This window comes from Talpa occidentalis, unplaced genomic scaffold, assembly GCF_014898055.3.
Source record: "Talpa occidentalis isolate TD23 unplaced genomic scaffold, MPIMG_talOcc4v2.1 talOcc4.3, whole genome shotgun sequence".
NCBI lineage: Eukaryota > Metazoa > Chordata > Mammalia > Eulipotyphla > Talpidae > Talpa > Talpa occidentalis.
Window position 1 is genome coordinate 42,887,416 of NW_023603184.1, and position 21,267 is coordinate 42,908,682.

Here is a 21,267-nt window from a genome sequence, read left to right on the forward strand (position 1 = left end):
TCCTTGGGAGTTATTAATCATAAAATACTATGATTAATATTTCAAAATAAATATTAGGTTTAGGGATGGGTAGGATTTTGCCCTGAGCATTGCACTCTTTGAAGAGTGGAATCAAGCTGTCAACAGGTAAGGAGAAGAGAGGGTTGAGGATGTGTCATGGGTTCCCTGGCCACTGTGCCAGGTGCCTTTTATGTGCCCAGCACTGTGTCCCGCAGATCCTCCCAGGTACCCTCCTGGAAGAAGAGATGAGACTTGGGTGTGCATAATGTTGACCCAAGAAACAAGAAGACAGAAGGGCAGAAGCCACTCATTTGGATAGGATGACAATTCTTCATAAGGATGGTGGCGTTTAAGCCAGACACTAAAAACTGGGTAAACTTTATTAGCTTACAACAGAGATGAAGGGGGCACTTCAGGCAAAGATCCTTGTACAAGGCAAGGCCTGGAGAGAGGAGCGGTGTGCAGGGAGACCCCAGGGGAATCAGCCAGCAGCTCAGCAAAGCTGAGAGAAAGCCAGAAAGGAAAACTGGCTGAAGCAGGAAGAGTCTAGAGGGGAAGAGCAGGTAGGAGGTGATTTAGGGCCTGAGAGAGAGAGGCCAACTACCTGTGTCCCAGTACGGCTAAGCCTGCCTTGGGAATGGGCAGTGGAAGAAGCTAAACCAGTTGTTGACCTGAGACTCAATCTAAGGTCTGGGGAAGGCAGGATTTAGAGCTGAACCTGAGAGCCAGCAGCTCTGGGCAGGTGGCATCCAGGCCTGCTTTTGGCTTTTTTTTTTTTAAGGAGTAGATCCCTGGAGAGAAGCTTTGTGGGTTCCAGGCACAGTTGGGACTGTCTTTTCCTGCCACCACTGAGCTCATTCATCCCAGTGATGGTAATGACCTCTGGGGGTCAACCACTGTGTCCCTATCACCACTGCATGTCATGGAACATTTCCATTCAGAAACCTCGTTTTGCTTTGGATTTTAGGTGCCCCCTCTCCTGGGAAATCTGCTGGCATTGAGGTGGAGTTGCAGTGAAAAGGAAGCTTTGAAGTCCAGGTTCTGCTTCTAGAAAAAAGGCACATGGAGGCAAGGCAACCCCCACCCCTCCGAATTCTGGCTCCCCAACTTAAAAACTGGAGGCAACTGAACAGTCCCTTTATCTGCAAATTGGTGGTAGAAATGGTTTTCACCAGGTCATGGAGAGGAATGCTAACAGTATTAGCACATGGGGGCAGCTGTGGTCGAGCAGGGACTGTTTGAAGTTTGTTACATAAATTACACAGGGACACCTCCAGCAGGTCCGCCTACACCATTTTTCCAATAGCGCCCGCTCACTTTGTGACTCTGTGTCACATTTAGTTAAGTCATCTACATTGTTTTTTAAAACATGATGCTATTACACACTCATCAGTATAGGGTAGAGTGTAAGCGTTACTTTTATATGCACTGGGAAACCAAAACACTCGTGTGAAACCAAAACATTTGCTGTTTTGAGATACTCGCTTTTATTGTGGTGGTCTGATCCGAAGCCACAATATTTCTGGGATGTGTCCGTATGTATTAAAGTGTCCAGCTCAGTTTCTACCTCACAGAGTTTTCTGTGTTTCCTCCAACTCAAGCCTCCAGATCTCCGGACTGCCACTTCCTTCATTTATAGCATGAGGTGCTGGGGCCAGCTTTTTTCAAAGTCCCTTTCTTCACTAAGTTTCTAAGAATCTCTGATTCTATGAATCTTGGCAGATGGTTCTTTGGGAAATTAAAACAGAATGGGGGAAGGAGGAACCCTACAAAGCTATTTTGCCTGAGGCTGAGAATTTGCTTCTGAATTTGTAGTTGCAAAGGAAAGCTGCTATGAGGAGTACTGAAAATTCCCAGGAAACCAGGGGCCTGACAAGAGGGCTGGGCCTTAATTATAAGCGATGGATGGTGGGAATTGTTCCCATTATGCCTTTAGGAAAAATACTGAAAATTTATTTATTCATTGCTTTTTTTCTGCAGTGCATTTCTGAAGAGTTGGGAATTTACTCTCACTTCTTAGGCTATCAGAACTACCTACTTCCCTCAAGTTAAAACTCTATTCTACTCGCCCATTTGGGGTGGCTGCCCAGGACGGCTGCACAACCTTGCACTTGACAAAGTGGACTCGAATCCAAGATGAGGGTGTGGAGTCAGACTTCTAACCCCAGCCCTGGCTCCTCTTAGGAAGCCAGTTTCTCTAATCTCCAACCTTCACTTTCCTCCTCTGTAAAGGGGGTCACTGAAGCCCATCTCGCTGTCTACAAGTGCAATAGTGTATACGGGGTGTGTCTGTGCTAGACATGTTTTGGTTGCCTTGCTAGCATCCCTTCTGCACAAAGGAGGCACATACTGAAATTGTGAGACTATCTTGGGGGTGGGAGGATCTGTCTCCAACAAAAGCAGAGAGACAACAGGTTTGCGAGTTCAGGGACACTTTCTACTCCAGTTGGTTTCATGGGAGGGAAAGGCAAAGCCCACTTTGCAAACCAGAGGGTACAGGGAAGGGAACCAACGCCAGCCAGGCAGCGTGGGAGGCAGGCTATACAATGTGGCTCATTTCCTGGATCCACTTACATGTGGAATATAGAGATGCAAAATAAAGGGTCAGACAAAACCAACCCAATAACAAACACTAGAAATCTGACTGTAAAATTGAACCTATCAGAGGGGAGAGAGCAGGGGAAAGTGGAGAGTAGGATGTAGCGGGAGCACAGTGGAGCGTGGTGGACTGTGAGGGCCTTGGTGGTGGGTGTGGTGTGGTAACGTATCTGAAAAGATGTGCCCCTGTACCTGTCAATCACATACAGAGTCAAAAGCCAAAGTTACCTTACGAGGAAGGAAGGAAGGAAAGCAGGAGGGAAAGGTAGGATGGGGGAGAGTTTAATTTCAGGGACTCGCTTTATCATCCATTACTCCACAGTATTACTTCACAGATCCATTGTGCTTACTTAGAATAAAATCATTGTTATAAAAGATATAAAGTGGGGCCTCCCCGGTGGCGCAGCGGTTGAGTGCTGGGTTGCGAAGCTGCCCGCAGCCTCTGCAGCGATGGTTCGATCCCCGGCCATGGGGTGAGGGTCCCACATGGCGTGCAGACCTCTCCTGCCACCTGCTGCTCCCCTCAGCAGTGCACTTCATCAGTCTGCCTGTTTTGTTCCCCGCTCTGGCTCTGGTGAATTCTCTCACCCTCCCGCGCTTCTGACTGTACCCAGTGCTTGTATACATAAATAAATAAATTAAAAAAAAAAGAAATAAAGTGTATTTTATTTCACCTTGGCAATAGAGTTTTGTTTTTTTTCCTCTTTGTGCACCTATTCTTTGCCCCCTTTTCCTGCCCTGTTTAACAGATTGGCTATTTCTTAGCCTTCCACTTCATCTCCACTATTGACTTAGATCATTCTTTTATTTTTTTAGTGGTTGCTTGAGAGTTTACAATATGCACATTTAACTGATCAGAGTCAGGGGAGGTATTCTAACTGCAAGTTACCGATCAGGAAATTGGAATTCAGGGAAGTGATTTTTGTGATGTCGTAACTTAGATATGGTGGGTACTTCACCCAGTTCTGTCTTGGAGTCTGAATTTTCCACTCCATTATCCCAAGTGAGAGAACTGAATTCTTTTTCATTCCCACCCAACTGACTGGGGGGACACTCATAGCCAGCCTGGTCTCTGGGTCAGAAACTCCCCAAGTACATTCTTAAGGGATTCATCCGGTGAGATTTCACAGTGAAAAGGGGGTTTCATGGTCAAATAAGTTTTAGAAATAGTGAGTAAATAACACTTCTCTTTAACTACGGGACTTCTCACAGCTTTTCATAAGCTGAAAGGCATTATGAAAATTGAAGAACAGTGGTTGTCTGTCAGTTTGATTTTATGCCTGAACCAATTTTTCCAAGGTGTTTTTCTAAATGAGTGGTGATTCAAATCTACTTTGGGGGACTGCTGCTCTAAGAAGTGTCTGTCTCCATAGACCCATTTCAACTTACTTAAAGAAGACTGTCTCGTCAGAGGCCAGAGCAAAGTGGGGGTTGCCCTCCGAGAGTGTCCCGGGCCTCACCTGTCATGAAGCACTTGATGTCCTGAGAGTTGCTGATGGGGTTGTTGTTTTTAAACATGTAGAGATTAAACGGCATGATGCTGCTGCCACTAAGGTGCTTCCACAGCTCGTGGTCTGGGCTAGTCCAGCGGCCTGCCAGCACATCATAGTCCCGCCGGCCCATGTGGACGAGCTTGGTGAGCGGGTCGTAAAGGCCACCATGGTAGCCGATGATGATCTGGAAGTTGGGGTTTGTGTCCATGTAGATCTCCCCATAGGCAGTGTACAGGACTTGCTTGATCATCAAGCCCGTCCCACTGAAGACGGCCAGAGGGGTCCCGATGTTGTCACAGGCTATGTAAAACTCGTCGCCGCTGCTCAGCTCCATGGCAAAGAGGTGCCCTTGCAGGTCGTAGTAGAGGGAGGTGATCTCAGAGCTGGAGTGGTTGTAGAGGTGGGTGACCTTGGTGGGGTTGGTCAGGTCCGCATAGAAGAACTGCAGGTGGTGGCCTTGGCTGCTCTTGCTGGAGACCCGGCGCCCCAGGCCATCATAGCGGTACCTGACACTCCAGCCGCCGGCCCGGTTGTAGGCCTTGATGAGCAGGCCGGCTGAGTTGTACTCAAAGACGTCACTGCCCCGCTGCCTCAGGAAGCCATCCTCGTCCATCTTGTACTGCACGTCACCCAGCCGAGTGATGCGGTCACGGAGGTCGTACCTCAGTGGGGTGAGCCGCGCACTGTTCCCGGGGCTCAGTAAGTGGAGGTTCCCATTGAGGTCGTAGCTGTATCTCCAGAGTGGCTTGTCATTGATGGAGACTGTCTGCAGCTGCCCATCAGCATCGTATTCATAGGAGTACCGCGTGGTGTTGGCATAGGGGCCCACCTTCAATTCCTTCTTTACAACGCGCCCCATGTTGTCATACTGGACGGTCATCCAGTACATGAGTGAGCGGAAAATCTCATACTGCACTTCCTTCATCCGACCATACGCATCAAAGTGCTTCGTGTGGGTCATGACAGCAGTGGTGATGATCTGGTTAATGTCATAGTAGATGACACCAAACTTTCCAAACTGCTCTGTCTTGCCTGACACGTCGTCATAGCGATAGAGATCGATGGGCAGCGGAGTCTCATTGATCACGGCCTGCATGCTGGTCACGCGGAAACTGTTGTCATAGTTGTAGTCAAAGCGCGCATTGACCATGCCTTCCTCGGTGAAGCGGAAGATCTGCCGGTCAATCAGGGGCCCGATCTGACGGTAGCGGATGGTGCAGGTGAAGCCCTCGTTCTGCAGGTTGATGGTCTTCAGCATGCCCGCGGTCTCGTCGTAAGTGAAGCTCACCTTTGTGGTGTCGTACAGCATTTCGGCCAGCTTGGACAACTTGCCATACTTGTAGATCACCCTACGGCCAGTGCCCAAGTAGAAGGTGTGGAGGAGGTGCCCGTCCTCAGTGAAGTCCTGGATGACCGAGGCATTGCCCTCGGGGGGCTGGTAGATGTTCCTGTAGTAGCCCACTGAGCGGATGGTCTCCAGGGTCTGCCGGGCCACGTTGGGCATTGTCACGGATGAGAGGCGGTCGTTTTTGTCAAACTCAAAGATATACTGCCTCTGGCTGTGGAGGAGCAGCACCATGGACTGGAGGAGAGAAAAAGCAAGAGATAAGTGGGATGGGGCGGAGGAAGTGGGTGCGCCAGAGGTGGGGGAGGGGGACGCCAACTAGGTCTGTGTGCCTAAGGCTTAAAGGAGAGGAATGAAAGGTCCAGAAACTTGGTGATTCTGCCAAATTATACCCAAACAGAGCTTTCCAACCACCATGCCTCAGGATACTGCAGATGGGGTATGTTTGTGGTAAGAAAAAGGCTTCTTCCAACCCTTGGTCCTAGAAGTGCCTGAGGCCCCAGGATACTCAAGCCCTTTGCCTTCTTATGGGGAGTAGCCTCCTCTGTTTACTCCTTTGTGTGGTGCAAACAATGGTGATTTTAGGGGCCTTCCTGGTGGTGCAAGGGGTTAAGTGTCAGCACTATGAAGCTATCTGTAGCTACTGCAGCGTGAGTTCGATCCCCGGCCAGGAAGCTAACACACATGGCGTGGCAGACCTCTCCTATCTCTCCCGCTGCTCCCCTCAGCAGTGTATTTCAGTCAGTCTGCCTGTTCTGTTCCCCACTCTGTCTCTGGTGAATCCTCTCACCCCCCACACCTCTGGCCTGTACCCTGCTGCTCTTGTATGCATAAATAAATAATTTTTTTTTTAAAAAAAGAAACAAGCAATGTGATTTTAGCATATGATGGGATGTGAGAAAGGTTGGGAGCTCTGGCCTAAAGTATTTGTAGCAGGCTCTCTCCTGGATTTCTTGCTCCAGATTCTTTCCTAATCAATCTTCCTATTCAAGCGGGAATGATTTTCCTAAAGCACGAGCTGACTATGTCAGCTGCCTGCTAAACAACTTCTGCTGACTCCCTGTGGCCTACAGGATAAAGAGCATGTCTGAGAAGGGCATTTAAGGCTTTGCACATTGTTTATGTGGTAACAGGTCAGAGCCCACCCTGGGTTGGGGTGTGATGGGAATAGAAAACCTGGCTTCTAACAACAGACTCACTGTGTGGCCCTGGGAACATTCTTTCTCTTTTGGGTTTGGCTTTCTGCACATTGGATGACCTCCAAGCACCACCACAGAACATGGCTCTTGGAGATGCTCACCCAGCACAGGGCTGGGGAGTCTGACCACAAAGCAGGCAGAGCCTGGATTCTGGTCAGGTGTGAGGCACAGGAAACAGAGAAGGGATTTGGGTGCCAGAACTGGGGCAGGAAGTGCAAATTCTGTCTCAGAGAAGAGCCAGCAGGCAACAGTACCAGAAGCACATAGGTATCAAAGCAACCAGCTTTTCTCATTTGGGATTAATTTTTGATTTCAGGCCTTTTCTGAATCCTAGCCCCTGGGATGAAATGAATCCTGACCTGAGAAATTTATGAAGGCAACACCCAGCACTTGAAAATCAGGATGTAGCACCTTCCTCCTGAATGATGATCCCCAGACTTCTGCCTCATTCCTGGGATCGGACCACATTGTGCTCTAGACCCTGGAGCAGACTCCTGCCTGCATGTGACACTGAGTCCTGCTCCGGAAGTCCACTTGCTGTTTGGACTGGGGCCTGGGCTCGATTATCATGTGGGACTTTCACATGCTCCTGCCCCACTGAGATGCCTCTTAGGGCTGCCCTGGCTTCTGTGGCAGATTTACAAGAAGGCCTCAGGAATGAGATCTGTTCCATTAAGGCCAGCAGCCTGGGTCTGGCCAGGGATTGAGCCACAAGGACTGACAACATGGTAAGGCTATCGAAGGAGGGAGACAGACACCTGCCTTCTCTAAGTACGTGTAGCTCCATGTCTTCCCATCAGCGAAGATCCTGGATGTGATGCGGCCCGCCTGGTCATACTCCATCCTTTCGGACATGATGCCCCTTTGTATGCCCGCAATGTGCCCCCCTGGAGAGTAGGTCACGTTGACACCATTCAACCTGCTGCTGGGGGACCAGAGGCTGGGCCGCCCTGCCTGGTCATACAGGATCCGCAGGGTGAACTTGCGGTGGTCATCATAGATCTTCTCCGTGCGTGTCACACGGTCAAAGTCCAGGGACAGGAGGTTTCTGTTGTGCACCTAGAGAAGGGGGAGGCAGGTGAAGTCAGTTAATCTGGACATTGAGAACTTGGGTCTGAGAAGCTCCCGAGTGGAGGAGGCAGCATGGTCCTCAGGGACAACAGACAAGGGTGTGGGTCCTGGCCAGCGCCGGGCATTTGGGAGGTTTTCTCTTCTGTAACGTGGGCATGGTGATGCTAACACAGAGGGCTGCTGTGAGGAGAAGCAAACTCTGAGCAATAGCAGCTGTTACCAAAGACCACCCATGTCACTTCCTAATGTGATTCTTCTCATGAGGACACAGCAAAAAGGCCAATCTATCTCAGCTTCCTGGAGAGGAGAGATGAGGCGGGCCCACCTACTATCACGTGGCCATCTGCTCCATGCCCTGCTTGTACTAGTGCTCGGCACTGAGGTGACCGGGGTCAGGGAGCAGAAGGGCTGTGCTCTGGGTCTAGTGGTGGGTGAGTGAGTCTGGGTTTGCCTCTCACCACTACAATGTGCTGACAAATGCTCAGCGGATCTCTGGCTGGGTCCTGCCCTCCTTGGGGGTCTCAATTTCCCATCTCCGCTGGGATCTCTCATGCTCTGTCACCACATGCCGGGCTTCTCAGTCACCTTGGTCTTCCTGGAGGCCCTGGGGACAGTGTGTGTTTGAGTCTGGGGTGGCAACTCTGGCTGCGGGCCTCCTGGGGACACTGTCTTAGCTTTGCAACATTTTGGTGTGCCCGCAGGATCAGGAGTCCCCTGCATCATCTCACCCCTACCTGGGCTGCTAGGTCAGCACAAAATTTCTCTTCAATGTCAGGAACATAGGGTCTTATGGGGCAGCAATAAGTCAGGGTTTTTCATACTTTAATGAAGAAATATAGGTCAGAGGCCCAATTCTATATTTGGATTCACCCCTTAGGTTCCAGTTGCCCCTGAAAGATTGCCAGGTACTCTGAAGCTAAAATGCTGGCTCCCTCTAATTGGTGCCTGGCCTTATGGGGCACTGGGGCATACTCTATCTCTTCCATTAGTCACTGGTTATGTTTGACAAGGAGCAAGGAGGACCCAGAGGAAAACAGACAAGGGAGGTCACATGTAGTAAACCACACACATGGACTGAGTAATGGAAGGATCTGGTACCCTCTGTGGTGAAAGGGCTCAGGTCTAGGAACAAAGGCCAGGACTCCTATTTGAAGTCTGTAGCCAAACTATTCTGTGTGACCTTGGGCAAGTGCCTTTCCCTCTCTGAGTCTCAATTCCTATTTCTATAAAACAACAGACCTGTGTGAGGCCTGGAGAAACATAGCAGGAACCGAATAAATGGTTGCAATTATTTCCATTAAATGGCAGCAAATGATCATGGTCATTTTCAGAGGAAGCAGAGATGTGTGTCTCTCCCAACTCCCCAAACAAATTCTAAAGCCTTGAAAATAAGGATTTATAATGATGATGCTGAGACGACTTTAGCTGTGAATGGCCTGGTTATAATAAGGTTGCTTTCCCAGGGGTAATCAAACACAATTGCAGAAGCAAAAACTGTGTGGCAGACAATTCCCATGAAAAATCAGAGGTGTTGCAGGCTGAAGCTGTGTTCTTTGCAGAAAGGGCAAAGAAGGATGCGGGGTTGGGACCACCAATGATGGGAGCCTCTTGAAATCACCTTTTGGAAGGTGCCCTGTGGCTCCCCACAAGGTGGTGTGATCCAGCTAGCTGCCCCCTCATGCCCTGGAGGGCCTCTAGTGAAGGGGAGCTATACCTCTATGGCAAAATTAATAAAATTGAATTAAGCAGCTCACTGGGGAACTGCTTCCTGTGCTCCACAGTGGTGGCAATGAGATTATTTTACATCTTTCTTTATTAAAAAAGTTCCCAGCTGTATAAAAAATGAGCTCCATTATGGAGAGGTGCACCCGGCTAACATTCTAATTCCACATGCTGCCACCATGGGTGGTCATTTATTTTGGGAGGATGCAGAGATGCGGCCACCGACTGGAGCGCCATTAATCTCGGGCTGGAGAGGGACCAATTAAAGCTTGGGAAACTTTTGGTCCAGTTCACACGGCAGAGAGGAAATCCTAATAGTACTAATCGCTGCTGTTTATTGAGCACCCGGGATCTACCAGCACTGGGCTAGGTGCTTTGAATATATTATCTAGTTTCTGCAGAGGAATCTGAGACTTAGAGGAGTCCCTTAAGGCTCTGCACACAGCCCTGGCAGGCATCAAGCTCACCTCACACTTTCTACTTAACACACTGCCTGAGATGGGGATGAGAGGCTCTCAGAGAATTCAGACAGGGGGGCCCTGTGTGGCCACAGAGAACAAAGTTGGTGGGGTGTTCCTCAGGGAACGAATGGAAGACTGTTTTCAGCATTTTTGCTAGAGTTCCTGGTTTTGTGGGAACACAGGAAGCCCAGCCTTCCGGGTTCGAGTTGTATGATATTGGATAAGTCACTTAACATTTCTTTGTCTGTTGTGGGAGGTTGACAAGGTGTTTTTTTTTTTTTTTTCCTAGTCTTTACCACTGTCTAGGTACGTGAGCCTGGAAAAGTCCCTCCTCTCTCTGTCCCATGTGTGAATGAGCAGCTTAGAGGAAACTTTGCTGAAGGGAGGGGGCTCAAGACAACCCAGCTGTGTTGCATCAGGATGCTTCTGTGGTTTTAGTCAGGAACATCTGGCTCAGTTCTGCGATCCCCTGCAGCTCGGCAGGTCTCTGCAGAGTACCCGTGGTCTGCAAGGTGTGGCGCTGAATGCCAGGGCTAGTTTCTTTGCTTTTAGTTTTCCATCCCCTTCCTTCCTCAAGCTGGAGAGAAAAGGAGGACAGTCAGGCCCTAGGGTCAGGCCACATTTTATTAGAAACACCGGCAGTGAGGCTGAGAAAGGGCTGGTTCAGGGCATCTGAACGCCGGACAGCACTCTGAATGCATGCCAACGTGTCAGTTACAGCTACGGTGTATGTGTGGGAGGGTCGTTTTGCTTGTTTAGGAAGGACAGCTCTGCCTCGGAAGAGCGGAGACTGCAGTTCCAAACAGCCAAACAGCATTTGGGACATGTTAGCATCCGTAATAACAAAAGCAATGAGAACACCAATGACGACAAGGGGAGCAAGAAGTGGCATTCCTGGCCACTTTCTATGTACTAGCTTCTGTCTGAGGCACTTTATGTTTTTCCTAATCCCTGTAGCAACTCATTAAAAAAGCAACTTTTATCTCCTCATTTTGTGGCTAGTGAAATCAAGATTTTACAAGATTGTCAATTTGCCCAAATTCATTCAGAGAATAGAAATGGAAAATCCACCCCAGGCCTGACTACACCAAAGTCAGCGATCTTTCCACCAGTAGCAGCGAGCTCAACGAGACATTTTACATGTGGTTGCCAACTTTACTTTTCTCCTTTGGCAGATGAGGACACTGAGGGCCCAACGAAATCTTCCTCCTCCCACAACACTTTCAAAATCTGAACCCAATGCTCCAGATTCCTTCCCATTCTGTCCTGAGACCCCGCCACCTCCAGAGATTGAGACCCTCTGGGTGAGGCCCTTGCTCACCCGCAGCCGGCGCCCGAAGACGGTGACCTGGCCCCGAGCCTGCTCCTTGCGTTGCCGCCACTCCACCAGGTTGAGGCCGTTGTCAATGGGTAGCGTGACGTTCCTCTTGCCCACGGTGGGGTTGACGGTGCCCGCCAGCAGGTGGGGCTCGGTTTGCAGCGCCACCTCCATTCCATTGGCCAGCAGCAGCCGCAGGGAGCCATCGGCCCCAATGTAGTAGCTGTTGCGGACCTGGTCTGGGGAGAGGAGAGGGACAGACTGCTCAGCGGGTGAGGGTGGCGGGAGGTGTGTGGACAGCAGAGGGAGTGGCATGGCTTTTACGTGCTTACTTTTCTGACTATCAAACACTGGCATTGAAGAAAACTGGGAAAATATAGGGAGATCATCCATCATCTCCATACACAAAGTGAGTCATTTTATATTGCTCTTATTGAAGTATAACTGACATGTAACATTATGTTCGTGTCTGTGCATAAGGAATCCATTTTAAATATTTTGGCATATCCCTAGGTTTTAGGATATTTCCTAGTATATTTAAAGCTTAAAATACTTTCACTGATCATTGTACTATATTGTTGAATGTTTTTTAAACTTTTATTGCAATATATTTGTGTAAAGTTAAGGTGTACAACATGCTTGTCAAATAAACGCATGTACTGTCATCTGATTGCTGTGGTAGCAATAATTAGCACCTCAGTCATGTTGAATAATTAACATTTCTTCTTTCCTGGTAGTTTTTTAATGACTGTATAGTATTCCGTTGTATGGAAATACTATTACTTATTTAACCAAGGCTAAAATGGATACTCTGACTGTTTCCAGTTTTTAAAAATCACAAGTAACACCATAAATTTTATGTCAAGTGAAAAAAATCAGACACTAATGGCCAGAAGTGAATCCATTTATATGAAATGTCCAGAACAGACCAATGCACGCAGGCAGAGAATAGACTGGGGAGGTGAGGGGTGAATGGGTGTTGGGCTTCTTTTGGGGGGGGGTGACAAAAAGTTTCTAGAACTAGATAGGGTAATGGTTGCACAATTTGTAAATTTACTAAAAACTACTGAATTGTATGTTTTAGAGGGGTGAATTTTATGGTATGTGAATAATTTCTTAACAAAAAAATACATTATTGATAAATCAGTGTCTTCATTTTAAGTCATTTAGTTAAAATGCACTCCTAACAAGTAGCAGGATTACTACAGCAAAGGGTTGAACATTTTTAAGGCTCTTGATGAACACAATGTTTATTACAATAAGTAAAAATAACTCTGATCCTTAAATCACTTATAGAATGCTAAACACATATTCATTTGAAATCACTGTCATACATCTCTGACAATGATATAATATATATGAAGTGATTTGAAAACAGATCCAATCTTGAAATCTAAATCTGATTAAAATATTTTCATTCAGATCTTTAGCTAACTTTTAGAGAAAAGGATAAATTTCAGCTGTAAATGCACACCAAGTTCTCTTCTAAAACACAACTAGTGTCTATGCTTCTGTGCCGTGCTCCCTGCGTCTTACCATCCTCCAGTGTTGCCCCTGTCTTCAATAAAAGGATAGCCCAAGGCCTTCCCTCACAGTTTTCTGAGAAGAGATGCTCTCTTCTTGTCAGAACTCATGCCTTTCCCTATACATCCCTTAGCCTCCTCATCATGGGCCTCCTCAGGGGTCTTGCAGCTGAGGGATGTAGGGTTTACCACTCTGTTAGTGAACAATTCCTCAAATTCCTAAGTGCCTACAGTGAGAGGCACAGAGGTTAGAAGTATGGACTTTGACCACCTGGATTTAAGCCCTGGCTCTAAAACGTCAGGTGAACGCCTTAACCATGCAGGCCTCTGGTTATCATCTATATACTGGTGGTAACTGAATGCTTACCTTGTAGGAGGAAGCAATATGCAGAGCTGAGCACAGTATTTGGCATATAGTGTCATGTAAATGATTGCTACTCCTAGTTTTATGTGCCTGGTACTGTGTTAGAAGTCACTGTCACTTACATCTCTTGTTGCCTCGCCTCTGTCTCCATTATTCCATTTCAGATACCTGTTATAGTGAATTTTTCTAGCATGACCAGTCCAGTCTTTTATTTATTTTTTTAAAGATTTATTAATTTATTTATACAAGCACTGGGTACAGTCAGAAGCATGGGAGGGTGAGAGAATTCACCAGAGCCAGAGCGAGGAGCAGAACAGGCAGAAGGACTGAAGTACACTGCTGAGGGGAGGAGCGGGCAGCAGGAGAGGTCTGCACGCCATGTGGGACCCTCGCCGGCGGCCGGGGATAGAACCGGCGCTGCAGAGGCTGCGGGCAGCTTCGCAGCCCAGTGTTCAACCGCTGCGCCACCAGGGGAAGCCCACCAGTTCAGTCTTTTAATAGTTCCCTACTGCTTTTAAATTTTTGAGAGACAGGTTCTAGATCCTATTCGTCTGGATCCAAATACCCTACTAGGTGTGTGACTCTGGACAACCTTTTGGTGCCTCATTGCCTTCATTTGGAAAATGGAGATATTAATAATATCTCCCTCCTCGGGTTAGTGTGAGGATTATAAAGGACTAAGAATATAAAACACTAAATATAGACTTCATACTTAAGTGCTCCAAAATGTTAGCTATCCTCTGTTGGTACTGGATGTGCTCAGTAAGCATTTGCTGGATCGATCTAGACATAGATGATGCTGTGTTCAACAATAGGATGCAATTTTTTGCAGGAAACCCTCACAGAATCCTCCCTGTGAGAAAGACATCAAATCGACCCCCCTCTCTCACACCCTCCCATCTCCATATTTCTCCCTCTCACTCACACACAGAATTCTAAAATCTGCCTCAAACTTACTATGCATTATTCACTGACAATCTGTATTTTATTTCCTTGGAACAGTGAAAAAGGCTGTGTCAATTTATCTTTTAAGGCTGCTTCTTGGTGAATGCACATATGTCCATTAATGGTGACTTGGGGTGGAACAGCATCTGGAGAGGCCCATCTCGAATGATCCCTGTTTTGAGTGAGCTGTGACTTCCCAAGGCTGCTGCTCATTAGTAGCTACTTCTTATTTCTCCCCATAGTTCAGCCATGAGATGAAACTGAAAGAGCTTTTTACAGAGACGCCACTGAGGCAGCTGCACACTGACACGGGAGCCGGGGAAACACAGAAGGAAAGGGGGAGTGGCAGAGGTACGGGAGGAAGACAGGTGCCCCACATTCTGGATCCGAGACTACTTTTCCTTTTCATATTTTAATGTGTCTGAACTTGGAAAGTGTCTTAAGCCCTTGTATGCATTTTGAGCAGATAGTATCTATTACCCCCATCTGAAAAGTTGTTATTAAATGGATGGTACGTTTTAAAAATGAGGAAATGTAGAGTTTTTGAATAAAAAAAGACAAAGACACCCCCAGCTGAAGAAAGTCAGCTTACAGGTGTGCAGTAGATGAGACAATTCTTAACCCCAGGGAAGAAACAGGCCTGAAGAACAAGATGTCTGAGGAACTGGTGGCTCTGGTTGCCCTGGTCAGGCAGAACTGTGGCTGGCTCAGAACTGGTATCTTCTCTTGTCAGTAACCCCTTCAGGTCACAAAGACTGGGGGGGGGATGTCAAATCCACTGCAACAGGTGCTCTAGAGCTTGGTTTTCTTTTGACTGAGAAATGCTATTGTTCTTTGAGCTTTTTTATTTATTTATTTTTGGGGGGGCACAGGACTATCTTTGGGAGTAAAATATATAGTCATTTTCTTATGGTAAATCAAAATGCCTGTAGATGAATTAGCTAATGAATCTAAAAAGTATTTACTGAACAATACTACACGCCTGGTCCAAACTGGTCAGTCTATGTACCTTGAGTACAGAAATGGCCTGCGCAATGCCATGAGGCAGTGTCGTAAGTCAGCCCCATCACCAGACCTAGAAAATGAGGTTCAGGCGAGAGTGACCCCACCCAATTCACACCGGTATGAGACGGCCAAGGAGGCATGCAGGGCCCCACGCCATACAACGTGGCTTTAACTTGCTCTGTTTTGCCAGAGCAGAAAACAAAGGCCATGGTGATGTGGTGGCATAGTTAGTACTAGAATTTGGGCCTTTGATACCCAGGATAAGGTTTTTTTTAAGCTACTTTGTGTCGAAGACTTTGACAGCACAAAAAGCCCTGGGGAGGAGGGGGACAAGCTAGCAAGGCTACCCTCGCGGTGGCTTCTTTTTCTTCATGCTTACGAAGTCCAGCATAAACTCTACCCTGGGTCACCATGCCCCATAAGAACAATTGAGGCAGACAATTCACAGCAAGGCTATAACACGGTGATTCACCTGAAGCTAAAAGCAAAACACACATCAAGGCTTATCTGATGGATGCAGAGAGCAGTCTCTTCTCTGTGGAATGCCAGCAGAGGCACAAACCTTTCTCACCTGAACTTCAGGAAGGACTTCCTGTGTTCAAATCCCTTTCATAATTAGGTGTAATTATTCTTGTCCTTTGTCCTGCCTGCCCCATTGTGAGAGTAAGTCTTTAATCTGGGGGCCATTAGAATAGATGAGTAGAGAGGTCACCTGGATTAGCAGCTAATGGATTCTCTGCTCTTTGTTCTGGTAATAATGGGGTAGACAAAGAATAGTACTTGGAAGCTTCTGGGAGAGAACTTACAGGACATGGACTGATGTGTTTTGCAAATGAGGTGGAATACAGAAAGAAACCAGCTGCAATGCTTTCCTGTCCTTGGGCAGCTCCAGCAGCAGCTTGTTACTGGTGTTATCCTCTTCCAAAGGGGTCACCCCACTCTTATGCCTCAAAGTGCCCCAGCCCCCACCTGGCTTACCTTGCAGCAGGGTATAGAAGGCGCCTGAGGCAGACAGGTTGGTGGTAATGGTGACGTCGTCCTTGCTGGAGGTCTCTACCTGGACATGCACTGAGCTGTCTGTGTCACTTCGGAAGCTGCTCACCTGGCCAGTAGGGAAGGTCACATTTGTCAGGCGGCCAAAGCTGTCGTACCTGAAAACCAAGGGGTGGCTCTGAGTAACAGAAATGTAACAGGGCAATAGCTGGAACGTGATGTGTCCTATCTTATGCCATAGTTTTTCATGTGCTTTTCCTTCTAGTTGGATACATTTCCAAGTTCCTCTCACCTCCTTGCACAAAGTTTTCAGGCTACAATTCCACTTGCTGATATCTGACTACAGGCGGGAAATATGCATGTCAGTATTCCTTCCCTAGTTCTGCAAGGTGGAGAAGAGGACCCTGTCTGGCCCATCTCCCATGTGGAAGTGCCCTGTAGTCATAAAACAAATAATGTCCCCCCACGCGGGGATATGCTGGTGACCATGAGAGACAGATGATTCCTTGGGCTGGGGGTGGCCCAGAGATGATGCTTAAATGCCCTGTCAGCTCCCCAAGAACTGGTTCTATAGGTTTTTCCTAAACATCACAGCACAGATGGGGAACCATTACTCAGGGGCTTCCTAGGAAGTTGCAGATTCTGGAAAAAGGGGTCTCTGAAGGCAAACCAGGACTCCGCTGCCACAGAAGCCAGTCAGACATTGGGCTCTTGCAACCACCTTCCAGCTAGACTGCACATCAGCTTCAGGCAGCCATGTATCTGTCACGCTCAGAACCACAGCCTTGCTTTCTGAAGCATCACAGTTGAATCTTATTTCTCTTTCCCATACGAAAAAGGGATGAAAAAAAAAATCTACCACTACTGAACATGTACAAGGTACCAGGGAAGATGCTAGTCATTGTTGTTACATTCTTTCGCTCATCGCAGCTATGTATTATCTCATTTCTGGAGGAGGCTCAGGTAAGTGAAGTCACCTGCTCAAGGTCACATAGCTAGTAAGTGTGGCAGAGTCAAAATTCAAACTCAGATCTACTTGCTTCTAAGCCACCACTTGCTTCCCCAATTCTAGAATCAATTCTGGGCTGTTCATTTGCAAGTCCCCATTGCGTGTGTTTCTAAGCTGCTGCGGAGTGGCTGGGAGATGGCAGGGAGTAGGCTGTTAACATGTTGGTTATTATTTTTAATTAGTGGAGGCTGACGTGTACAAAGGCAGGTGTAAACAGCCTTTTCACACCTGAGTGTGGATGGGGAAAAGTGCTTCCTCCAGGGGTATTTCTGACGTGTGTACATGTTCCAGGTTGCAGCAGGGGTTCAGCCAGTAGGTCTTCCCTATGAACTCTGGGTCTCCCTACTGCACTTTCTCCCCTGCTTTGCTTTACTATTGGGGTCAAGCTGGCTCTGGGCCCCTGAGGGTTTTAATGATGGTGAAATCAAAGGCCTGAGAATTCAGCTCCATCTTAGCACTCCAGAGAGTGCTAAGCTGGGCCTGGCTTCCTGTTGGGACCCCTGGGTCCTGCAACTGTTTTGCTTATAGGTGATGCTTGGCAGGCAGACCTTTGCTGAGCAATTTTCTACCGAAGCTTAAAGTTTCCTACTGAAGGTCAGACTTGGGTGCTGATGGTTCTGTCCAATCTACCAACTCTTCCTGTCCCTGTGGCTGGTCCTGAGGACGGCACCCTTTACAATGGCACAATCCCTGGCACAGCCTTCCACAGAGGAGGGTTTGGTAAAGGTCTGAATGAAGTACCCCAGTCCTTGACACAAGACCAGCTCTGGTGGAAGAGTCAGGGGTTTTTAGAAAGTTACTGTTACTGAGGCTCAAATGAGGGGAAACAGAATAAGAATTAATAGTGAGCCTATTAATTAGGGGTTGATGTTACTTCACTGCTACTTCTCATAAGGCCTGGCTCAAATGCCACCTCAAAAATCCCTCCCTGATTCTCCCGGGTGCTCTTTTCCTGGTAATACAGCTCTGTGAAGATAGGATGCTCCATGCATTGAAATTGTAGTGGTTCAAGTTGTTTCTGTGGCCTGGGAGTGCCTGAGTCAGGACAGGATTGTGGAGTCAGACAGCCAGGCTGGGAATCCGGGTTCTACCAGCTGCCAGAAACAGGGCCCTGGAGGACTTGTCTCAGTTCCCAGTTTCTGCTTGCCTAGCAGGGAGACTGGCAAAGAGAAGGCAGAGAGGGCGTGTTGGCTGAACAAATAAATGAATGTTTGGATGTGTTGATGCTTCTTTCCTGCTCCACTGGAGGAGGGAGGCAACGATTCATTCACAGGATGCCTCCCGAAGAACTCGAGAGGGACTTGACACACAGTAGGTACATGATAAACATCTACTGAATACACAAATATAGAAACAAGCTCGCTTTACTAAATGACACTTGAGCAATCTCTGCAGGCATCTCCCCAGAGTTTTAGTCTCAAAGACACAGAGGATTTGCATAAAGGCAGACAATTGTAATTATTATTGAAGGTAGCCTGTAATACAAAATTAAATTGAGTCTGAGGAAGATAAAATGAAAAGGCCCTATGCTTTCAAGATTTGGTTTTCATTTTATATGAGATGGCCGAAAAACAGTAATTTCCATTCTTCAAATTTTCCATTAGAAGGACTGAATGTCTTAATTAAATGAACATCAAAGAGAACAGCCAATTTATAGAATTTTCTTGTCTCTTATTCATTCATTTCAGTACCTTCCAGAGCTTGAGAAATGCCACTGGATCTCTCTGCCTCATGATCAATACCTGTGATTATCCTGTCAGAACACTGTTGCTTCTGCCGGGGGAGGGTTGGGGATTGAGGTTGGGGGTGCTGCGAAGGGGGAGAACTGGAGCTGCCCATCCTCTGGACCATGAATACCTCTGCCCCGTGGCTCCCTCTGTGGCGCCCTCTCTCTTCCTGCCACGGGAATGCCAAGGGAAAGGAGGCTGATGCTATAAGACAGTACTCTGCCCTCTCTGGATTCCAAGGAACAGCCTCAAACGCTGGCCCTATGATTGGGTGACTTCTAGACATATGGCTTAGTTACCGCTATTACAGATTTTATATAAAGTACAGCATTTTTTTTTCTAACTAAGAGGAAAGAAGGTGTCAGCTTTGGAGCCAGATGGTCTGGGCCTCAAATTCAGGCTCCACACCTGCCAGTAATGTGACCCTGGAGGACGGGCACTCAGTTCTGCTGTTCCGCTAACCATCAGCCCCCACCAAAATAATGTTATTTTAGGTAAATTACATAGCAACTTCTGGAAGTCTGTTTGCTTCCTTATAAAATGAGAATAAATAATACTTATCTCATAAAGACATTGGAAAGATCTATCAAAATAGCATATTGCAAATGAAATGCCAGCTCTTTCAAGGTTTTCAAAACCCCATGAGACTTCCCTCACTAGCAATTCAGTTTCCCGAGGGAAGAGGCTTTGTTTTGGTCACTGTTGTGTCCCCAGAACTTCCTAGAATTCCTGGCATATAGTAGATGCTCAATAATGTTAACATGCATGTTGATTGATGAAACTGCTCCTTCCTTCCCCTCTTTCTACCATCACCTTGGATCCCACTCCTGCTCTTCTTGCATTCCACTAATGTGGCTTCTGTTACCTGAACTCACTGAGCTCAACCATGCTTAAAGTGCACACACCGTTCCCTCGGCAGGGAATGGTCTCCCCTCCAATTCTGGTCTGCCTGGTTCCTTTATTTACTCATGTTTGAGTTCAAAGGCGATCACTTCAGTGAGGCCTTCTGCGATCACCCTTTGGAAACAGATAGGTAGTCTCATCTCTACCACATTATCTTATTTTACTGCCTTAATTATACTAGTATCTTCTACTTATTATCTCATCATTATACTTATTATCCATCTGTTTTCTTGTTTGCTGTCTGTCTCTTCCTACTAGAACATAATCTCCAGGGAAACATGGACTTTGTCTGTATTCTAAGTGTCTACAGGAATACCCGGTTTGTAAAAGGTACTCAGTACAATTTTTTTATGAATCAAATGAACGAATGAATGAATAATAGATGATTATTTTTTCAAGATGTAATCTGAGAATAACTGGAAATTCCACCCCTTTCCTCTGCCCCCTTCCAAATGAGGAAGGGAGAGTGCACTGATAGTCACAGAGTGCCTTTTAGCACGAAGCAGTCTGCACATAACCGCCTTGGAGGTAGATACTACTGTCATTTCACAAATGGTGAAGTTGAGGGTCAGGTAAAAAGGTAACTTGCCTAAGATCACACAGCTAGTAGAGGACTACAAAGTTACAATCAGGCCTGTCTGACCTCAAAGTCTGTGTTCTTTCATTAAGCTTCCCATAAAAATGACGCTGTTTCCTATCATCACTATGCTAAATAAAAACTTGGTTTTGGAAATCTCAAGTGAATCAACAAGACTAATGATTTTTTCTTTAAGATGATGCTTTACTAGTGGTGCTCAGCCCCCATGTTGCCGGGGTGGGCGTGATAGAGATAACCAGTGATTGACTTCCACTGACTTTTCCTCTTTTTTCCAAAGCATCTTTGGAGCACAGGGAAAGTGAACACATAAAAGATTTATATAGTTGCTGTGAAAGAGGGCTGCTAAGGGTATCTTGACACACACACTGCAAAGCTTTCTTCTTCACACTCAATACTTCACATCTCAAGCCACTTACTTTGCACAGCTGGTGAGGAAAATGCCAAATTGCCTCTCTAATACTAACTTTTGCTGATTGTGACTTTTTTTGGTTGGGGAAAAATTATTTTATGACTTTCATCTATGGTTCTTTCAAAAAACACCAAGAGAAATTGGATATTATTTTCTGTGCGCAGAGTATATACCCCATGCCCACCAATAGCTCCCTTGGTCTCAGATCACTATAAAAGATGGTACTACTACATCAGCAGCTCAAGAACTGTATCACAGCCAGGGCACATTTTGATTTCTGCAATAAAACTAGTACTTGTTACCCATTTTCTACAGAATGAAGTCACACGATGATTTCTAGCTTTCAGGATTCCTAAGAGCTGCTGGTGCTACCATTGCGGGGCTCATCGCACACTGATGATGTGCTTGAGGCCATGCATCTGGTGGAAAGTGCTCAGGATTCAGGTAGATTTGGGATCAAATCCTGGCTCTGCCCACTGTGCATATGATGTCACGGGGCCAGTATCTATGCTGCTTATCCTCTGCATTCTCTGCCCTATCTGTCTACAGAGGGGCTGGCCGCTCCAGACTACATTGCTGTGTGC

At 47.0% G+C, this 21,267-nt stretch overlaps 1 protein-coding gene across 1 annotated transcript in view; it reads right to left on the reverse strand.

Moving 5' to 3' along the window:
• TENM4 (teneurin transmembrane protein 4) overlaps window positions 1-21,267 on the reverse strand; it is a 451,821-nt gene that overhangs the window by 9,448 nt on the left and 421,106 nt on the right. Inside the window, 4 exon segments of the mRNA XM_037523044.2 lie at window positions 4,059-5,673; window positions 7,398-7,694; window positions 11,211-11,446; window positions 16,023-16,195. Coding sequence (XP_037378941.1) covers window positions 4,059-5,673; window positions 7,398-7,694; window positions 11,211-11,446; window positions 16,023-16,195 — 2,321 coding nt within the window.